The 18,009-nt window shown below is 43.9% G+C and overlaps 1 protein-coding gene across 2 annotated transcripts; it reads left to right on the top strand.

Annotated features, from left to right (window-relative positions):
• Window positions 1–2,778: 2,778 nt before the first annotated feature.
• On the top strand, window positions 2,779–17,696 carry MAG (myelin associated glycoprotein). 2 transcript variants are annotated; one of them, XM_025167436.2, is made up of 10 exons: window positions 2,779–2,787; window positions 6,161–6,242; window positions 7,249–7,617; window positions 8,206–8,502; window positions 9,779–10,036; window positions 10,789–11,049; window positions 11,511–11,798; window positions 12,924–13,020; window positions 13,967–14,063; window positions 16,340–17,696. In XM_025167436.2, exons 1-10 carry the CDS (start codon window positions 2,779–2,781, stop codon window positions 16,484–16,486), a joined length of 1,905 nt encoding a protein of 634 aa, XP_025023204.2. In that variant the 3' UTR covers window positions 16,487–17,696. The 2 variants fall into 2 exon arrangements, with proteins under 2 accessions (XP_025023204.2, XP_025023205.1); XM_025167437.1 differs by lacking the exons at window positions 2,779–2,787; window positions 6,161–6,242; window positions 16,340–17,696 and adding an exon at window positions 14,795–14,827 and having other exon boundaries at window positions 7,260–7,617.
• Window positions 17,697–18,009: the final 313 nt, after the last annotated feature.

The following is an 18,009-nucleotide window of genomic DNA, read 5'->3' on the forward strand; positions in this document are numbered from 1 at the left end:
CTCTGCTGCAGCTCTTCCTTTTGCTGCTGGCCCATTTGAGGATAAGTTCCTGGGGCTGGAGACCACGTGCTAACGTGGTCTTGCGGGCTCTCAGAGAAGGGAGGCCCAGGGATGCTGCTGGGGCAGGGCTTGGGGGCAAACAGCCAGAACCCAGGAGGGCAGGGTGGGGGGACAGGGGGACCAAATGCAGCCAGAACAAATGTGACAGCGTTAAGCTAGAGTTGAAAATGCCCACCCATGCCCTTGAAGATGCATCAAAAGTGCTCCTGCGTCATGATCTGCAGGTCTGGCTGTCTACGTCTTGGCTGTGCGTCGCCCATCTTCCAAATCAGGGCTTCCTTTTTTGGCAGGAAAGATGGAAAACAGCCTGATGCCAAGTCTGCTGGCTGAGGGCATCTAGTCCCCCATCTGCATTCCCTTCAGTCTGGGGGCATCACTGTGATATGTGGCTCATAAGCCTATTCCCTGAGTGCAGTTAGCCTGCTGTGCAGAAGCTCCCAGAGAGATTTCAGAGCCTTAGCTAGAGGTGGGAAGGACTGAGTCCGGGGGCTTTGGATGCAAAGGGGCTGTTCTGCTCTGAGCATCGTCCTTTCGTATCAGATGAAGAAGCAGGAGCTGTCAAATCAGGCTGCCAAATATAAATGAACCCGTGGGACTGTAACAAAATGGTGCAGCATATTGCTGCCCCTGAAAGCTGTGTTTCTGTTCAGAAGTCCAGATAAGCAACCCCCGGAATACTGGAGGATGCAACCAATTTGAGTTGGTTGGTTTTTACTGGAGACTTAAGATTTTCCAACTGAATGCAAATGCATATACACCAAGTTTCAAGAGTCCAGAGTCCAACTAGAGACTGGCCCTGAGGATCAGAACTGAACAGCACTCACCCACAGAAAAATCCACTTCTCCTTACCGATCCTTCCCCCCATGTTTTTTCAGCAAGAAATTGAGTGCCAGTAGGATGTGGATCCCGTCGTGCTCCAAGCTGGTTTCTTTTATAAGTGTTCTGATTGTCTTTCCCCTTTTTCTCAGCACATCCCTGGGGGATATAGCTCATAAGGAATCCTGGTAATTGCAGGGTTTACTGATTGGCTAGGCTCAATAGTCTTACCTATGAATCTTTGAACTAGCAGCAAGCAGGATCCTGTGTCGGGCATTATTCTCGCATCCGATATCTAATGGCAACCTATCAAGCTCTGAAATGGTGAGATAGCTTGCTACCTACTCATATTAATAATGAGGCAATGTGTGGGGCTAATAAAGCCAGCTTATCTTTGTACAATGTCTTGAGTAATGCTTTCCCCTACCTGACTAGAATTTATGGTAATATGACAGACACAGAGAGATGTGGGAAAGCTGTTTTACTCACCCAAAGGAGCTGGACAGATATAGGGTTACAAATTCCTATTTTCTAAACTTTTTTTTTTTTTTACTTTTATCTCACTATTCCTCTAAGGCAGTGTTTCTCAACCTTAGCAACTCTAAGATGTGTGGACTTCAACTCCCAGAATTCTTGCTGGCTGGGGAATTCTGGGAGTTGAAGTCCACACATCTTAGAGTTGCCAAGGTTGCGAAACACTGCTGTAAGCAGATCGCAGTTCCCTTCGCACATTGTATTCTGACAACAATCTGAACAGTAGGTTAAAGTGAGAGATGGAATCGTCCCTGGTTTTCTTGATCTTTGTTTCCTGCTTTTCTTGACACCTGCAAAACCAAGGTTTCTCTAAAGGTGAACAGAATTCTGGGTCCTTTTGGCTCCCCTGCAAAAGGTGATGATCTCATTAGAAAGCGAAATCATCTAAGAGTTTATGAACTCCTGCAAAAAAAAAAAAGCTTTATATTAAGCTCCATCTCACTCAAGAGGTGGACTATTTCTAATTGAGGATCTTTATTAGCTTGGCATTCTCTGGCTTCTGCAAGGCCTAGAGCTATGTCTCCCAGCTTCGGCAACTTCCAGATATGTGGGCTTCAGCTCCCAGAACTCTTGTCCAGAACCACCACCGGCATGCAGTAGCCTTCTGGGGCTGCTGAACTACAACTCCCTAGGTCCCTCACTATATATTGGCAGGGATTCCTGGGAACTGTAGTTCAGCAACATTTAGAGGTCCATAGGTTCCCAATCCTGAGTCAAGAACATTCTTCTTCAGCCTGTTGCCTTCTTGATGTTTTGGGACTACAGTTCTCAGAATTCATAGCCAGGTCTCAGCAGGTGCCAGTTCCTTACTGACTGTGTCTACACTTAGTGGCTAAGCAGAGTTGGGCTTGGTTAGTACTCGGATGAGAGACCACCAGGAGATCTCAGGTCTGCAAGAAAGACTGGGGAGTGAAAACTATGTGCCAGAAGAAGGCAGTGACAAACCACTTCCAAACTGCTACCAAGAAAACCACATGCACATGTCCTTGAAGTCACCAGGAGATGAGCTTGATTTGAAGGAGATTTGACTTTAGTTTTTTCTAATGAAATCTGAGGAGCGCTATCTAGAAGATGGAGGTGACTCATTCTCTGAGTCCAACAATTATGGGGGCTCCACATCTCCAGAATCTGCAAATTTTAGGGATAAGGATATGCAAGTAAAAAAAGAGAAGAAAGGACCCAATGCGTTATGTTTTGTTTTCAAGGAAAGGACAACATTTTACTAATGCGATCCTGTTTTCTAATTCAGTGTGGAGTTTCCTGGAAAGAGAGAAACTCTGGAGCTCTGAAGATCTTGCATTTTGGCCTGTCCCTCCACCACAGACTTTCTGAACATTCTCAAGTAAGTAAAAGGGTCCTTTAAGCAAATGTTTTTGGTCCTGTCCTGGGTGGAAAAGTGGGGATAGACGCAGTATCAGTTGGGTGATCTATTTGTGACATTCCTCTCTTGCAAAAGGAACTGGTTGACACTTCACCTTCCTCCCTTGTGCTTATTTGCTTGCAAATATATCTACTTGACTTACAAGTTCAAGGACTGGAAGGGCATCACTAATTAATTATAATCCGAGCCCATGATTCTATCTTCTGCTACGGCTGGGCTGGGCAAAAGGTCTGTGAATCCTACCAGGGCAGCCATTTCATTTCCTAAGATTTAAAGGCACATGCATGTTACATTGTAAATCTATTTCCCCCTGGAACCATAAGGACTAGAAACACGCTCTTTATAAAACAATGAAAACATGATTGCTCTCTGCAGGATGCTTAACTATAATTGTGATGGTGCAAAAAAGCAAGTTGCTGGCAGATTTGAGGACAAAGAACCAGAAGTTGGAGGTGAATAATCAGTTGCCTTAGCTACAAAGACATTTCAGTTTGTCATTAGTTCCAGAGACGCACAACTGGAGGGATTTTGCACATCTGATATTGTTTATTCCATCTGGCAATACAGATACCCTTGTAGGGATAACTTATTATTTTGACGTAGTGTGATTATAATTTGAAAGCATGAGTTTCCTCAGCACTGAACACCAAATCCTGCAATGAGATTTCTTTATGGGGATGTAGTTTTGGACCCTTACGGGTTTTGCGCAGAGCATTGAAAATTTCAATTGATTATGTGCCATGAAGTCGGTGTCGATTCCTAGCAAGCACACAGATAGATTTTCTCCAGAAGGATCTGTCCCTAACCTGGTCCTTTAGCTCTTCCAACAGTGCAGCCACAGCCACAGAGTCCATCCACCTGGCTGCTGGTCATTGTCTTTCCTTCCACCTTTCTTAGCATTAGAGCTGAGTTGGCTGGTAAAGAATCTTTATTATTTCCCATAAATTGATTGAATACATAAATAAAATGGTGGAGTCCTTGGGGCTCTCTGAGCTCGGCTGTTGGCTTGCAGACGTTTCATTACCCGACTAGGTAACATCATCAGTGTGAGGGAGTGTGGGGTTTGTTCCCTGTTTATATACAGTAGGTTGCCCTGCCAGTTTTGGTGGGGGTGTGGTTTCCTCCTTGGTGGTTCTTTCTAAGCATATAAAATTATATGTTTAGAAGTGAAGCAGAAAAACAGTGGATTATTTTCCAAGGTTGCAGCTCCTTCATGGGTCCTCTTTGTTAACTTGGTCTTTTGCAGCTGCTTCTTCTATGGGTTAATGGAACCCTCACTTTGTACTCCTCAGGGGTATCCATAGGGGTAGGGTCAAAAAAATCATGATGGAAGCCCCGCCCCTGCGCTCAGAGCCCCGCCCCTTTTAATGATGTATGCTATAAAAGGTCAGGTTGGGATTCGCCAGGCCAGGATTTACGCGCAGAAGTGTGGCTCCCATCTTGACTTTTTTGACCCCTCCCTGGTCCTTCTCATGCTTAATGCTAATGGCAGTCGGTTCTTGACATTCTCAGCAATTTTCCCCAGGGAACTCACACCATTACGCCCCGTGCCTTGTTTGTCTGCCTGGCGAATCCCAACTGTTGAGGTTTGTAACTCATGCAAAAGCAGCACGTTTTTCTTCAATAAGCAAGATGTGTTTTAGTGCAATGTATGACACCTCCTGGAGACCACGGAGTATGTGGCCAAATTCAAGGTATCCCGGAAAGGCTTCAGCCTCTGATGGGTGGTCCGCCAATTCCCTTCAGCCATTTGAGGGAAGAGAAATACGGTGGTCTGCAAATGTTCCCCCAAGAACTTTGGGGTTCAACAGCGGTAATGATATGTGGGAATGACCTTGGGAGACAGGAGGGAGAGCCACAGACTGGACAACCTGTGTCCAGAGGTAATGCAAGGAAGAAGGGTGGGAAGGGTTTCAGAAGGGTCCCTCCCTAGTTTTCCAGAGAGTAAAAGGAAAGGAGGAGAGAAATACTTTGAGTCTTGCAAGATTCTGTTACTGTAATCTTACAATAGAGATAGAGCTAGTACTCCTGGTTGTACTTCTTATCTGGACTACCTTGCAGGGCTAACAACAGCCCAAGACCCATGACTGCAGTCTGGGAATATCAATTCTCAGATTGCTATTGCACTGGGACTACATGTCAGATTAAGGTTAGCAGAACTTGGCTTTGGGAATCCAGGGGCACGGCCAGCTTCTCTTCCCCACCCCACCCCAAACAGGACTTTTTAAAGATCTGTGCTTTTTCTACCACCTCACTGCTGTCAGTCTGGCGACATTTCTCCTTGATGCACAAAAGCCCTTCCAGTGGTTGGGGCAGAGAGTGTCAGAAAGCGGAAATCAGACTTCAAGACGGCCACAATTCTCTACACAGTTGTCCTAAGAGCACAATCCGGCAGTGGGGAATGCATGCAGTACTGCTTCCCTCTGCTGGCACAGTAGAGCAAACAAATTAAAACAATATCTTGATTTTTTTACAAAATATTGTTATATAAGCATTTACATCCCAACCTTCAGGAGGTCACCTTTGTAACAGAATTAAAAACAAACAGATATAATACACAAATCCAGCAAAATGCCTTGGATAACATCAAACTCATTTCTTTATCACAGGGTTCACATGTCACACCAGGAGTCACTATTTCCTTAACCATAGCTTGCTGAATAAGCTATAGGTTGGCTGGCTTCACGCAAGATACCATGTCAAAATGTAACATACCGTATTATGCCTTAGGCGTTGTATGAACGCAGCCTTGGTGTCATTATGACAGCCCCTACACATACCTGCATGTTCAGCTTCCATGCACAGCATCGAACATTTGCGCAGGAGGATGTCTGTGCATAATTTCCCACCAATATCGTATAAGATGTCAACAGAATGGATGGAACAATTTCCCTGCTGAGTATCCTTGGGTCCAGGTTGTATTCAGTAGTCTTAAGCCCTTCCATTGCCTGAATATTCTCTATGCATGAATGAACAGCCAGTGCATATGATCTGCATATTAGCTGTAAGTGACCTAGTTATGGGTTGCAAACAGGAAACAACTTCTGCTGCATTGGCAGAAGTCCAATTTCTCTTTATCGATGGCCTGATTCTGTGTGTGCCTGAGGCCTAGCTGGCAATTTTCTTTTGTAGGATCTCTCCCTATGGAAGAGAGATTGCAATGGCAGGTCAGCCTTCTACTCAGTGTTTCTCAGCCTTGGGAACTTTAAGATGTGTGGACTTCAACTCCCAGAATTCCCCAGCCAGTTGAAGTCCACACATCTTAAAGTTGCTAAGGTTGGGAAGCACTGTTCTAGGGAATGTTTTACTATTCCAAACCATTGTCCTCTTACTTTCAATATCATCCTGCTTCTCCCTCTTTCCTTTAGGTTGGCCTGCACTGTTCTTCAAAAATTAACAACATGAAATTCTTCTACAAGGCACTGGTGGCCTTCTGGGTCCTATTTGAAGGTACTTTGGGACAACAGAATGTGATCTGTCTCGGGAACATTCTCCCATCTTGCATTGTGATGACCCATCAGACGCAACTCATAGCAGCATAAGACCTATCTCATGTACTTCTTTGTAGAATAGGTTTCGGGTTGTTTGTAGACCAGTTTCTCATTGGTATAACTATAGAGCAATGTTTCTCAGCCCTGACCACTTTATGATGTATGGACTTCAACTCCCAGAATTTTGGAAGTTGAAGCCCACACATCTTAAAGTTGCTAAGGTTGAGAAATGTTGCTATAAGCATAATGCCTATGATGTCCCCTTTAGCTGTAAAGGAAGAGGAAATAGGAAGAGCAAGGCAGGAAGATATGGGGTTGGGTCATAAAATAGGAGAAAGCTTGTGGAGGAAATATGTGGCTTTGCATAAATGCTGTATTCTCCAATGCCTCCCTCCCCCCAAATATTTATGGATGACTGGAGTCCTCCAACCCTTCCCTGTTGTTCATTATGGACAACAATTGGTGGCAGCTGTTTTTCCTGCCAGAAAGCGATGCTAGTGGGAGGGGAGGGAAGTCAGGAACTCCCCAGTCCCTACCCTGAAAATGTCTCCCATTAAATCTGTAGAGATAGCAGCACTGTCCAGTGTCCCGGCTGAGACGCAGTAAACCTCAGCCATGAAGATAAATCATCTCAGTGTCCTTTCCTGCTGATTTAACACAGCTATGAGGAGAAGTCCTGAAACTCTAGGGACCTCAAGACTATCCCTATTCACTGTGCTCAACTAGAGGGACCAGTGATCCAAATCAATACTGTATAAGGCAGCTTTTGGCGTTCCTAAATGCCATGGGTAAAGCATCAACTGCCAAATGGGTGAATGGTGCCTGATGGACCAAACTTGGAGATAGAATGGTCACAGCAGATAATGAGAAGGCTGAAGGTCAGCCAATGAAGCAGCCAATCAATCAGGAACCATCTGCTCTTCCTACCCCATTCATTGCAACTTTCTTCTGCCTCCCTTGCAAAGGGTTCTTGGCTGGACCATGGAGCGCCTGGATGCCCGAACACATCACTGCCTTTGAGGGCACCTGTGTGGTTATCCCATGTCGCTTCAGCTACCCAGAAGAGCTACGTCCACCAACCATCCATGGCATCTGGTATTTCAACAGTCCCTACCCCAAGAACTATCCCCCAGTAGTTTACAAATCCCGCACCAACATTGTCCATGAGAGCTACGTTGGACGCAGCCGGCTGCTGGGAGAGCTGAATTTTCGCAACTGCACCCTGCAGATCTCCCGTCTCAGCCCTGAACTCACGGGGAAATATTACTTCCGGGGAGACCTCGGTGGCTACAATCAATATACCTATCCAGAGCACTGCAACCTGGAGATCATCAGTGAGTATCAGCCAATGCTAGTGGGGAATACCAGTTCTAACTCTTGCTTACAAGGAGTCAAGTCGTAGCACCATAAGCCCTTTCACATGGTATGGGAATCAGCAACAATTCAGGGATGTAGGAGGCTTCCCAAGAGATGATTCATCAATTATTTGAGTTTGCAAACCCAAAGAGAAGCAGTTCCCCAGTTAGCTGCATTCAAGAAACAAAATCATACTAGTCTGATAAGAGTAAGTATAGATAAAATAAGTCAGAACTGCCTGGGTATTTTGCCAGAGAGTTATACATTGAGCCCTGTGTCCTTACAGAAGGGATACAGTAACAGGAACTGAGCTATGGCCTTGATAGATCCTTCTCCACAATGGCACAATCTTAGCTCATAAGGATTTTTTTCAGTATTTGTTTTCAGGAGAAGCTAGTCCTTGGTATATCCAGAGTTGCTCTAACATTACAGGATCAACTCCTAGCATGTTCTTTAAATTTGATTTAATGGCTGTGCCCTCTAAACTGGAAGGGAAGATAGGAGTGAAGATAGGAGTGGGGGATGTTCCAGTTTGTACATATTCTTTGCTTCTTTCCACCCCATAGACAAGCCCACTATTGTGATTCCTCCAGAAGTGGTGGAGGGTTCAGAAGTAGAGCTGCGCTGTGTGGTGCCTGACAATTGTCCAGACATGAAACCTGTCATCACATGGATGAACTACGAGAATTTGGCTGAGCATTCAGTGTATGCACAAATAGAGGAAGAAGGAGGCACTTGGTCACTCATCTCAATACTTAAGTTCCTACCAGTGCGTGAGAACCATGGACATGAGGTGGGCTGCAAAGTCACCTACCCAAACACCACTTTTGAGTTTGACGGCTTCTCAACTCTGGATGTCAAATGTGAGTTGGATGTTGCTAAGTGGCACTTTTTAAAGCAAACTGTTGTCTTGATCTTGGGGAACACTGGAGGACTTCTGGAACCAGAATTGCTGGACTGAAGCTCTTTAATTACCTCCAGACTATGACATGTCCTGCTGTGGCATAGCTTTTCTGCAACCATCTCAAAGCAGAATTAAAACCGTGGTTCAACATTTAATAACATTTTATTGTATCTGGCAATGCTCACCATCAGGACCACAATTCTTTCTTCCACAAAATATGTACATCAGTGTTATCCAAACTTGGCCACTTTAAGATGAGTGGACTTCAACTCCCAGAATTCCCCAGCCAGCCATGCTGGCTGGGGAATTCTGGGAGTTGAAGTCCACTCATCTTAAAGTGGCCAAGTTTGGACAACACTGATGTACAGTAAAAGAGAGCCCTGTTTTCTAATGCAAAGGTCCCCTGTAACTTTATTTAGATGTTTCTACCTTCAAGCTTCTGCCACAGAAAACTGCTTCCTATTCTCCATGGGTGGGAGGGATTAGCTGTTAATTGACAATTATGTTGTAATTAATTGATTCCTGCTCTCTCTGCCATGTGGAAAGGAGTTTTTTGTTGCTGGTTTAATTTTAATTTATTCTCTTTCCTCTTTTTTTCTTGCCAAAGATAATCTGTTTTGCAAGTTACATTTCTCAAACATGCATATTTCATTTCTCTTGAGATTTCCCCCATCTCTGATCAATGTCACTTTCTCTTCCATGAGAAAACAAGTAACTGGGAATATATGATTTTAAATGAAAAATGAGCTAGAGTGCTTCCCGTTCATTGTCATTTTCCTGCTTATATTTGTAAGCTTTCTGAATCTGCTTTTAATTAATATACAAACCAAAAAGCCAACTAGCCTGGGAAAAGTTGCACACAAATATAAGAGAAAATATGTTTATTTTTTTTCTTAATTAGACACTGATCTCCCATTTTGCTAAGAGCCTTGACATCCCATCGTTTAATTTAATGGAATAAAACAGCTTGAAATCTGCTTTTGTTCTCTTAGGGAACAGAAGGAAAGAAAATTACTAGCCAGGGGTATCTGCAAGGTGTGGCCAAGAACGTCAAGATGGCAGCTATGATGATGCCATGCACATAAAAAACAGGAGGAACTTTGATGGCCCCAATGTGACTGCCATCCTGACTTTTTTGACCACACCCTGCAGACACCTTTCTTACTAGCTCTATCTGCTGCAGAAACAAATCTGGATGGGTGCCCAAAGCTGATCTCTTTGCCTGTCCTCTGCAGATCCACCCCATATCCTACAAGTGAACTCCTCCGTGGAAGTCCTACACGGTGCTTATGTGGTCTTGATGTGTACTGTGGACAGCAGCCCAATGGCCTTGATTGCCTGGCTCCGAGAAGACGAAATTCTCCACGAGGACTTAGCTGGGAACCTCACGCTCTACCTCGACAATGTCACTCACCTACAGGACGGCATCTACACTTGTGTGGCTGAGAACATTTATGGCAAAGACAACCACTCCCTCACTGTGTCTGTGCTGTGTGAGTGCTAACATAGGAAGGCAATGGAATGGATTCTCTGCTCTGGGAGAAAGCTTATGGCAGGGGCATCAGATGGAGCCCATTAGTGCTAGCCAGGGTTTCTACAACATCCTTAGAAAAGTAAAAAAATGTAAGGGAACATTTGTGTTCCCAACACTGGAAGAGACAGAGCTGGATTTTTGTAGCTCCTTTTAATTCATTTTTTAAAAGAAAGTAAAAGATGCATTAAGCCTATCAAAGGCATAGCATGACTATTTTAGTGTGTGTGTGTTTGATTAGAGAATTACATCCACATGTACTGTGGATGCTTCCATGCCACCCCTGTTTTCATTTTTCTATCTCTAAAAAACATGTTGAAACTGACCAGCAATCATCTTTACATCTACTTACTTAGAAACACTGGAAAATGCTGGAATCAGCAAAATGCTCTCAACAGTTAACCAATGGGAGAGCATGAAAAACATAGATTTTTTTCTGGAGACCCCAGAAAAACATGTGGGGGCTACATGTTAGCCACAGCCCATAGGCCATCCATACTTATATAGAAGTTGCTGAGTTTGATGGAAGAATAACCTGATATAAGTCAGGTTCCAACATTGCTAAACCTTCAGAACAGGATCCTGACATCATCTGGACCATTCTGGGTTTTGGCCAGGATGAGGTGTCTTCTGAAGATGTTCTTAGTTGGAGTGACCATTTGCACAGTGTTTTGGTAAAAGCTGCCTATTCCTCTTGATTTTATCTCCCTGCAGATGCTCCTTGGAAACCAGTAGTCAATGGGTCAACGGTGGCCATTGAGGGAGAGCCTGTAAGTATCTTCTGCAGCTCACAGAGCAGCCCTGAGCCAACGATCACCATCTTCAAGGACAAGAAGCCAGTAGCCATGGGGGTCTACCAGAACCAGGTAGAGCTGGAGTTTGAATCTGTGTCGCACGAGGATGATGGTGAATACTGGTGCACAGCAGAGAACCAATTTGGCCAGCGCAGCACCGCTTTCAATCTCACCGTTGAATGTGAGCATGGGCCTTGTGCCCTAAAAGCCCTTTTTAGTGCTAAAGATCTCAAGCATATTTTAGGAGAGGGTAGAGTGTGGTCGTGGATCATGTGCTTTGAATGCAGAAGGGCTCAGGTATGAGCTCTACCATTTCCAGGTAAGATCCTTTCTTAAAGCTTTGGGGCACTGTTGCCAGTAAATTTGGATAAAGTTGGATGAGATGAACTAGCCAATTCCTCCCCCACATTATCATGGCCCTGGAGCTATGTTTCTCCTCATTCATTCTCTTCTCCCTGATACATTTGTTGGAAGTAGACCTTTCAAGAGTGTGGGCCCCTCTTCATTACCATGGGCCAACCCATTGCTCTACCATATGCCTTTGCATGAGAGGAAGGGCTTCTATAGAGAGGACCTCTATAGTCCAAGAAGGCCATTGGCTCCTCCTGTGATTGCACTTCAGCCTCTTCTTTCTCTCCACAGTTGCTCCCCGTATTCTTCCGGACTCCAAGTGCACAGCCGCTCGGGATACAGTGAAATGCATCTGCGCAGCCAAAGCCAACCCAGAAGCTGTGATCACTTTTGAGTTGCCCACCCGCAATGTGACGGTCAATGAGACTGACCGGGAGTTTGTATACTCCCAGAAAACTGGCTACATTGTCACCAGCATCCTGACTGTTCAGAGGGAGGTAGACTCTCAGCTCTACATAGTCTGCTCCGCCAGGAATCTCTATGGCACCAAGAACCAGCAGCTCCAGTTCCATCACTCCAGTGAGAGTCCCTGCAGGCAAACATCACCTCTGATCCCTCCAGTGCTCTTCCTCAATATATCAGGCCACAGGCCCTGCATGTCAGCCTCTCCAGGGCTGCCATCAAGGGTCAGCCTTATTAGTTGTCTGCCAAGGCTTGTGCACCAACTAATGGCCCACTGCAAAGCCCAGCAGCCCCCTGATCTTACTGTGGCTCCCTCTTGGCGGTGCTCTTTCCTATTCACTTGCCCTCTCCAAGTGAGAAGGCAATGACCCGCACAAAGAACCATAGCTTTTGCTCACCTTGCTGTCTCCCTCCGGACAGGAGCATGAATTAAACCTAGCATGAGAAGGCAAACAGTTGAAAAGAAGTTGAACAATTGGCCAACTTTAGCCTGGAAAATATATAATTAAAAGATTAGGTACTAGCGATTTCCAAATATCAGCTGGGTTGTCACATATAAGTGAGGGAGCAAACTTGGTTTTTCTCTGGCTCCAAAGAGGAGATCCTAAACTACCGTCATTAAATTGCAAGCAAAACTTATTTTTATTATATTTGATGAAGCAAGTACCAAAGAGTGGGACAGACAAGAGGTAGATGCTCCTTGCCTAGGGATTTAAGCCAATGCTGGATGGCTGCCTCTTGTGAATGGTTTAGAAGTAGATTTCTTGCATTGGCAGATGGTTGGATTAGATGAAATAATAATTTAGTATGGACTTATAAAGTGATGTGAATGTAGCCATTGGGGTTGGTGTACCAGAGTTCTGTCAGGCTTCACCCAACAGGCAGGACTGGAACCACTTAGGCAAACTTCTAAGAATCCAAAATGTCTAATGAAAGAAAAATTAGGAAGCCATAATGAAAGAATTCTATTGACTGCTGGGTTTCTTTTGTGTTGGAGGTCCAGTTTCCATTGATCCCTTGTTTTTTGCAACAGTCAGATTTGCTTAATAAGCCATGCGACTCCAGCTGTTGTTTGCTCAACAGCCACCGTTAAAACAAACTTCTGTTAGTGCAATGTGTGAACCAACCCTTGTTTCCATACACCTGGCTTACGTTCCACCACCATCCTGACTTTTTATACTGTTTCTTTTTGCATTCACTTTTAAACCTTTCTGTTGACCCAGGTGTCTTCCTTTCTTCCAGACAGTCTGATGTGGGCAAAGGTTGGTCCGGTAGGAGCTGTCGTGGCCTTTGCCATACTCATAGCTGTGGTGTGCTATGTCAGCCAGGCCAGGAAGAAGTAAGTCTTTAGGAGAGGAGAAATCCAAGCCTAGCTTCCTTTGGTTTACCTTTGGGTGTCTACAGGTGGCTGAAAATGCTTTTTCTTATGGCCCTGAGATCCAAAATCAAAAAAGGAGGGGGGATTGGAATCCACAATAATCACAGCCATCATTGCTCAGCTTTAGTGTTAAACCATAGTTATGCTTCTTTAACTATATTATGGTGTGATATCTGAATCAAACCACAAAGTGATGCATGCCTGTAAGCGTATCCTTAATTAGGAGCCCATATTCATTTCCAGAAGAGTCAAGCTGGTTCAGATCTGAGAGAATCTTGATTATTAGTTCTTGTTTGCTTTTATCTTTATGCTTTTTATAACTTAATAAAGTTCTTATAAAAAAAGAGAAAAGACAGATCTGAGGGAATCTTTCCCTTCAACACAAACAGATCAAAAACTTTGGGGAATTTTGAACAACAAAATAACTAAAGGAAAATAAGTGGATTTCAAATGATTTTAGTCCCATTGGAACCCTTGACTAATCATTATTGATACTTATATATAACTCAAACCTTGAATTGTCTGCCCGCCATCAAGCAAGACGAAATGTTCAGGGAAACGTCATTAAACATTTGTAAATAGTTTAAATGTAAATTGGCTGGCAGTATTTGCCAGACTGAATATAAATGTGTATCACATGCTGATATATGTTGTTATATTATAATCAGTCAAATAACTGATTTCTCATTAACGAAGCACAAATCAACAGCACATCATGCTGCAAGTTGTTGTGATTATTATTATTATTATTAATAATAATAACAATAATTTATTTTATTTATAAGCCACTCACTCTCCCAAGACAGTCCAGATCAGATGTTGTTATTGTCGTAATTATTATGTTGTTCTAACCGTTACGTTATTGTGGCAGTTAATGTTGTTGCTATGATTATTTCCATTTCCTCAGGAAAAACAATGAAAATTCCGGCTTCGTGCAAACAGAAAACCCTCCTGTTGTCTACAGCGGAGACTACAGGACTCCAGGCAATCTGGAAAAATCAGAGGTACCAACGTCTATAGTTAAGTTGCTTCTGGTGGGACTGCGTTGCTGGGTGTGTCCCTCCCCCCAAAACACACGTACACAAGCTCTCCTCCGCCTTTCCTTTGCTGACTGGCCACAGCTGCTGTGACTTGCTTCTGCCTGTGAGCGGAATCCACTCCCGTCTTCTGGAAGGAGAGGACACGTATGCAAAGAGTCACTGCTCTTCCTCAATTCATTATTTTAGAACAAGGCAAACTGGAAGGCTTGTTTAGAGGAGCAGGATGGCTGGTTTCCCCTCCAGGCCTTTTTTGGGGCAGTGCAGGCAAGTGCCCTGAGACCCACCCATGGGAAGTGCCCTTCCAAAGGATGGTCGGTTTTGGAAATGGCCAGAGAGGGGATACTTTTTTCTTCCCCGCAACATAACGAATCAGCCCTAGGAGTGGTTTCCTCATTTGGGGTTCACTGGCCCATTGATTTCAGCGGAGAAAAAACAAGGGCAGACCCAAAAAATGACGACAAAACAAGAAATGAGAAGAAGCAGCAGTTCAGATGGACATTCTGCCCTACATCACTCGGTCACGGCCACTGCATATTCTAAAAAGATGTCATGGTTCCAACCTCTCTCCCTGACTCAGCTGTGCTTCAGGGCGCCCCAAACTCACTTCATGGCAGGGCTGAGTTCTTGGCCCTGTGCCAAGCAAGGTGCCCTTTCCCCCTCTGAGTCAATAGTGACTACTCTTCCTTTTCTAATAGTCTAAAGAGATCTGCTCCCTGGAGAGCCACTGACCTGGGCAAGTAAGTATGGACTTCCCTGTCCATGTGTAACATTGTTGTCCTCTCATTGCCCCCTCCTCCTTTTCCACATACACAGAACTCCATGCATGCTTTTATGGGCTTTTATGTCCCTCAGTGGCAGGAATTTAAATGTCTTGTCTGGGTTGAGAAGCTAAGCTAAGCAAGGTTGGGCTGGGTTAGTACTTGGATGGGAGATCTCCAGGGAATTCCAGGGCTGTAAGCTTGATTAGGGAGTGGAAAAGCATCTCAGAAGAAGGCAGAGACAAGCCATCTCTGACCTGTTGACAAGGAAACTGCATGGACATTTCCATGAAGTCACCAAGAGTCAAAGTGGATGCAAAGGAGATGTTACCTTAAATTTAAAAAAATAGACTTGAATAGGCTGAGAAAGCTCTGATTTTTTTTAATCCTGGTTAGAAACAAAGCCTAGAGAGAAATCAATAGAGAAACTGATTTTTTCCTCACCACAATTCTACTTTTTTTTTTTTAATTCCCCCTTCGTCTTTGCTCTTGGCCTGCCCTCTCTAAGTGCAGATTAAAGCAGATTAGAGTCACTTCCACGAAAATGGCTTTGTGGCTTTCATTCCAGGTGTTCAGAAGAAACAGGTTCTGCTACTGTAAAGCTGACTAATTTTTTTTGCCTCCGGAGGCCATTTTTTTGTTTCTTTCATTTTATTTACTTATTTTTAGTTCCAAGAGCTGCAAGGCATATGGTAGTGACATCTCTGGAAAAGGGACGGCCAGATTTTTCTGCTCTGCTTTTTCACTTTTGAGGGGGAGATGTTTTTCAGAGTAAAATAGACGTGTTAAGTCTATTAAAGGCTTAACCTAGCTATTTTGCTTGTCAAATGCTTCTGCTCCACACGTAGGAAGTTTGCAGTGAAGAGCATTTCAATTGGATTTTTTTTTTCCTTTTTCTCTTTTGGTATGTGTTTCCCATGTCTGTAATTTGAAGGCAAATCCTATTTTGGCTATTTTCAGCTTGAAAATAGCTCTAGGACATGGCCTGTCTTGCATTAACAAATGTCATGTCTGCACACAAATCGTAAGCAGTTCCAAAAGCAGCTGTCAAATGTCCTGTGTGACAATCTGTTTGGGTCAAAGAAAGATATTTTTGAAAAAACTGGGATCCAGTTCTGTCAAGTTTGTGGTGTCTTTCGTTGTGACCTTCCTGGTGAAATTACTATGTTGTGTCTATTAGTAGATCTTAGTTAAATATTTGCATGTAAGCAGATAATTGCCATTTGCTGTCTATATACATAGCATCCTGTCCTTCATTTCTAGCTTCTCAGATCCTGCAGGGATATGCAACTTGTCTCCTCACCCCAGATGCTGCTGAACTACACCTCCTAACATCCTTCATCATTGTTCCTGCTGGCCAGGACTACTGGGAGCTGTGCTCAGCAATATCTGGAAGACCATTTCAACCCTATGGGAATAAACCAAATTATGTGACTCAGAGAGTGAATAACCTGCTCTTGTTTGTTTGCTCACCTCCTCCAGTATGGGCGCTGTGACAAACGGCTGTTGAACAAGCGTGAGGACCTGGGGATTGATTACGCCAACATAGACTTCACCAAATTGTCCACCAAGGACAGCTATACCCTGACGGAGGAGCTGGCTGAATACGCTGAGATCCGGGTCAAGTGAGGCCTTTTCTCACCATGGCCTTTCCTCCCACTGGAACTATAGTAGTTGAACGAAACCCCAAACCGTCATCACTGGGCTGGCCACCCATCATCTCTCAGGGGACTCCACGCTACCCACTGGTTTTGATATTCTGATGTTCACACTCCAAAATGTGGTGTGAACTTTCATTTCCTGTGGAGTACATACTGAAGATCACACTAATGCAGATTAGGGCTCCCCCTCTCTCTCACACACACACACAAGCCCCACAAGTAAACACATGTCCTTTTGGCCAGCCAACAGGTTGGTTACAGAATGGTAAGAGGACAGTTCTTTCTATTTCTGCAATGATAAATTGCTAAATCTTGGATGCCTATTCTAATCCGCTAGCAAACGATCGAACTAGAGCATGATTCCAGGTCATAATCATAAGGATCAGATTGACAAATCCAGAATAGCTGTGTGTGTGTATACATCTATCTAATATGGTTCCAGGAAAGAGGTTGCATTTCTATGAGAAATGAATGGATTGGGTTTTCCCACAGTTCCCAGGAGTCTTGATCCTTCTCACTGAAGCTGATGAACATAAGCAGTAGAGTTGGCCCTATATCTGTAAAACGTTCACTTCACATTCCAGACTCAAGCTGGAGAAATCAAACTTTAGCTCACATGTCTCAATAACTTGACATCCTTGTCTTTAACGAAATAAAAAAGAAAGCAGGGAACTGTTTAGGTACATGTCATTTATTTCTACATGTATTAGACAGCAGATATTTACAACCCTGTTCCTAGTCTAGCATCAAATAAGTTTCAGGTAGAAAGAAACAAAGTGATGAGAAGGTTGAAAACATCACACAGTGATTTCTAGCGTCTTCAGTGCACCAGCCAGCTATTGTTGAAGAAATATAAAGCCTGTCCACCTAGTGTTCTTTTGACACAGCAATGGTTGGGTGATTCTAGAAGATGCTATGAATCGCTAGCATGGAAATGACCTGTAATTCATTGTCAAGCCATTTTTACCAGTTATGCTTAGATTCAACTTTACATTTCCTATATCTGTTAAGTAGAGGACTAACTTCTGTTTCCTAGAATGTGTGTTCTGTTTCATCAAGGGTTTCTGCACCCATAATAGTCCCAAGTGATACATTCCTGATGTTGTTAGCATGACTAATGAAAAGTGCTGTGTGTTTTGCTGAAGCAACTGGATATTGTATTCTGTAGCATCCACTCAGTTCTGTCCCCGGCTTTGCCTTTTGAGAAGTGCCCTTTCCAATAAGTAAAAATTTGTTGGGTAAAGGGCCTTCTCTTTCTTCTGCTTGTTCAGCCTCGGGAAAATAGAAGGCTGATCTTTGATGTGTTAAGCCCAACAAGAATCCCATTGCTTTTGATGGCACTGAAAGGATATGGGAGAAGTACCTTGGTTCCTTCATGGTTTACTGAAGACCTACGGTTATGTTCAAAACCTTGATTGTTCTTCCTCATGGTCAGATAGTAAAGCTTCTCAACCATAAAGCAGTTTTACCTACAAAGGTGGTGGGTTCCCC

Source organism: Python bivittatus, unplaced genomic scaffold (assembly GCF_059951505.1).
Source record: "Python bivittatus isolate LINGU-HERP-01145 unplaced genomic scaffold, Pbiv_v1 ctg000310_np1212, whole genome shotgun sequence".
NCBI classification, from domain to species: Eukaryota; Metazoa; Chordata; class Lepidosauria; order Squamata; family Pythonidae; genus Python; species Python bivittatus.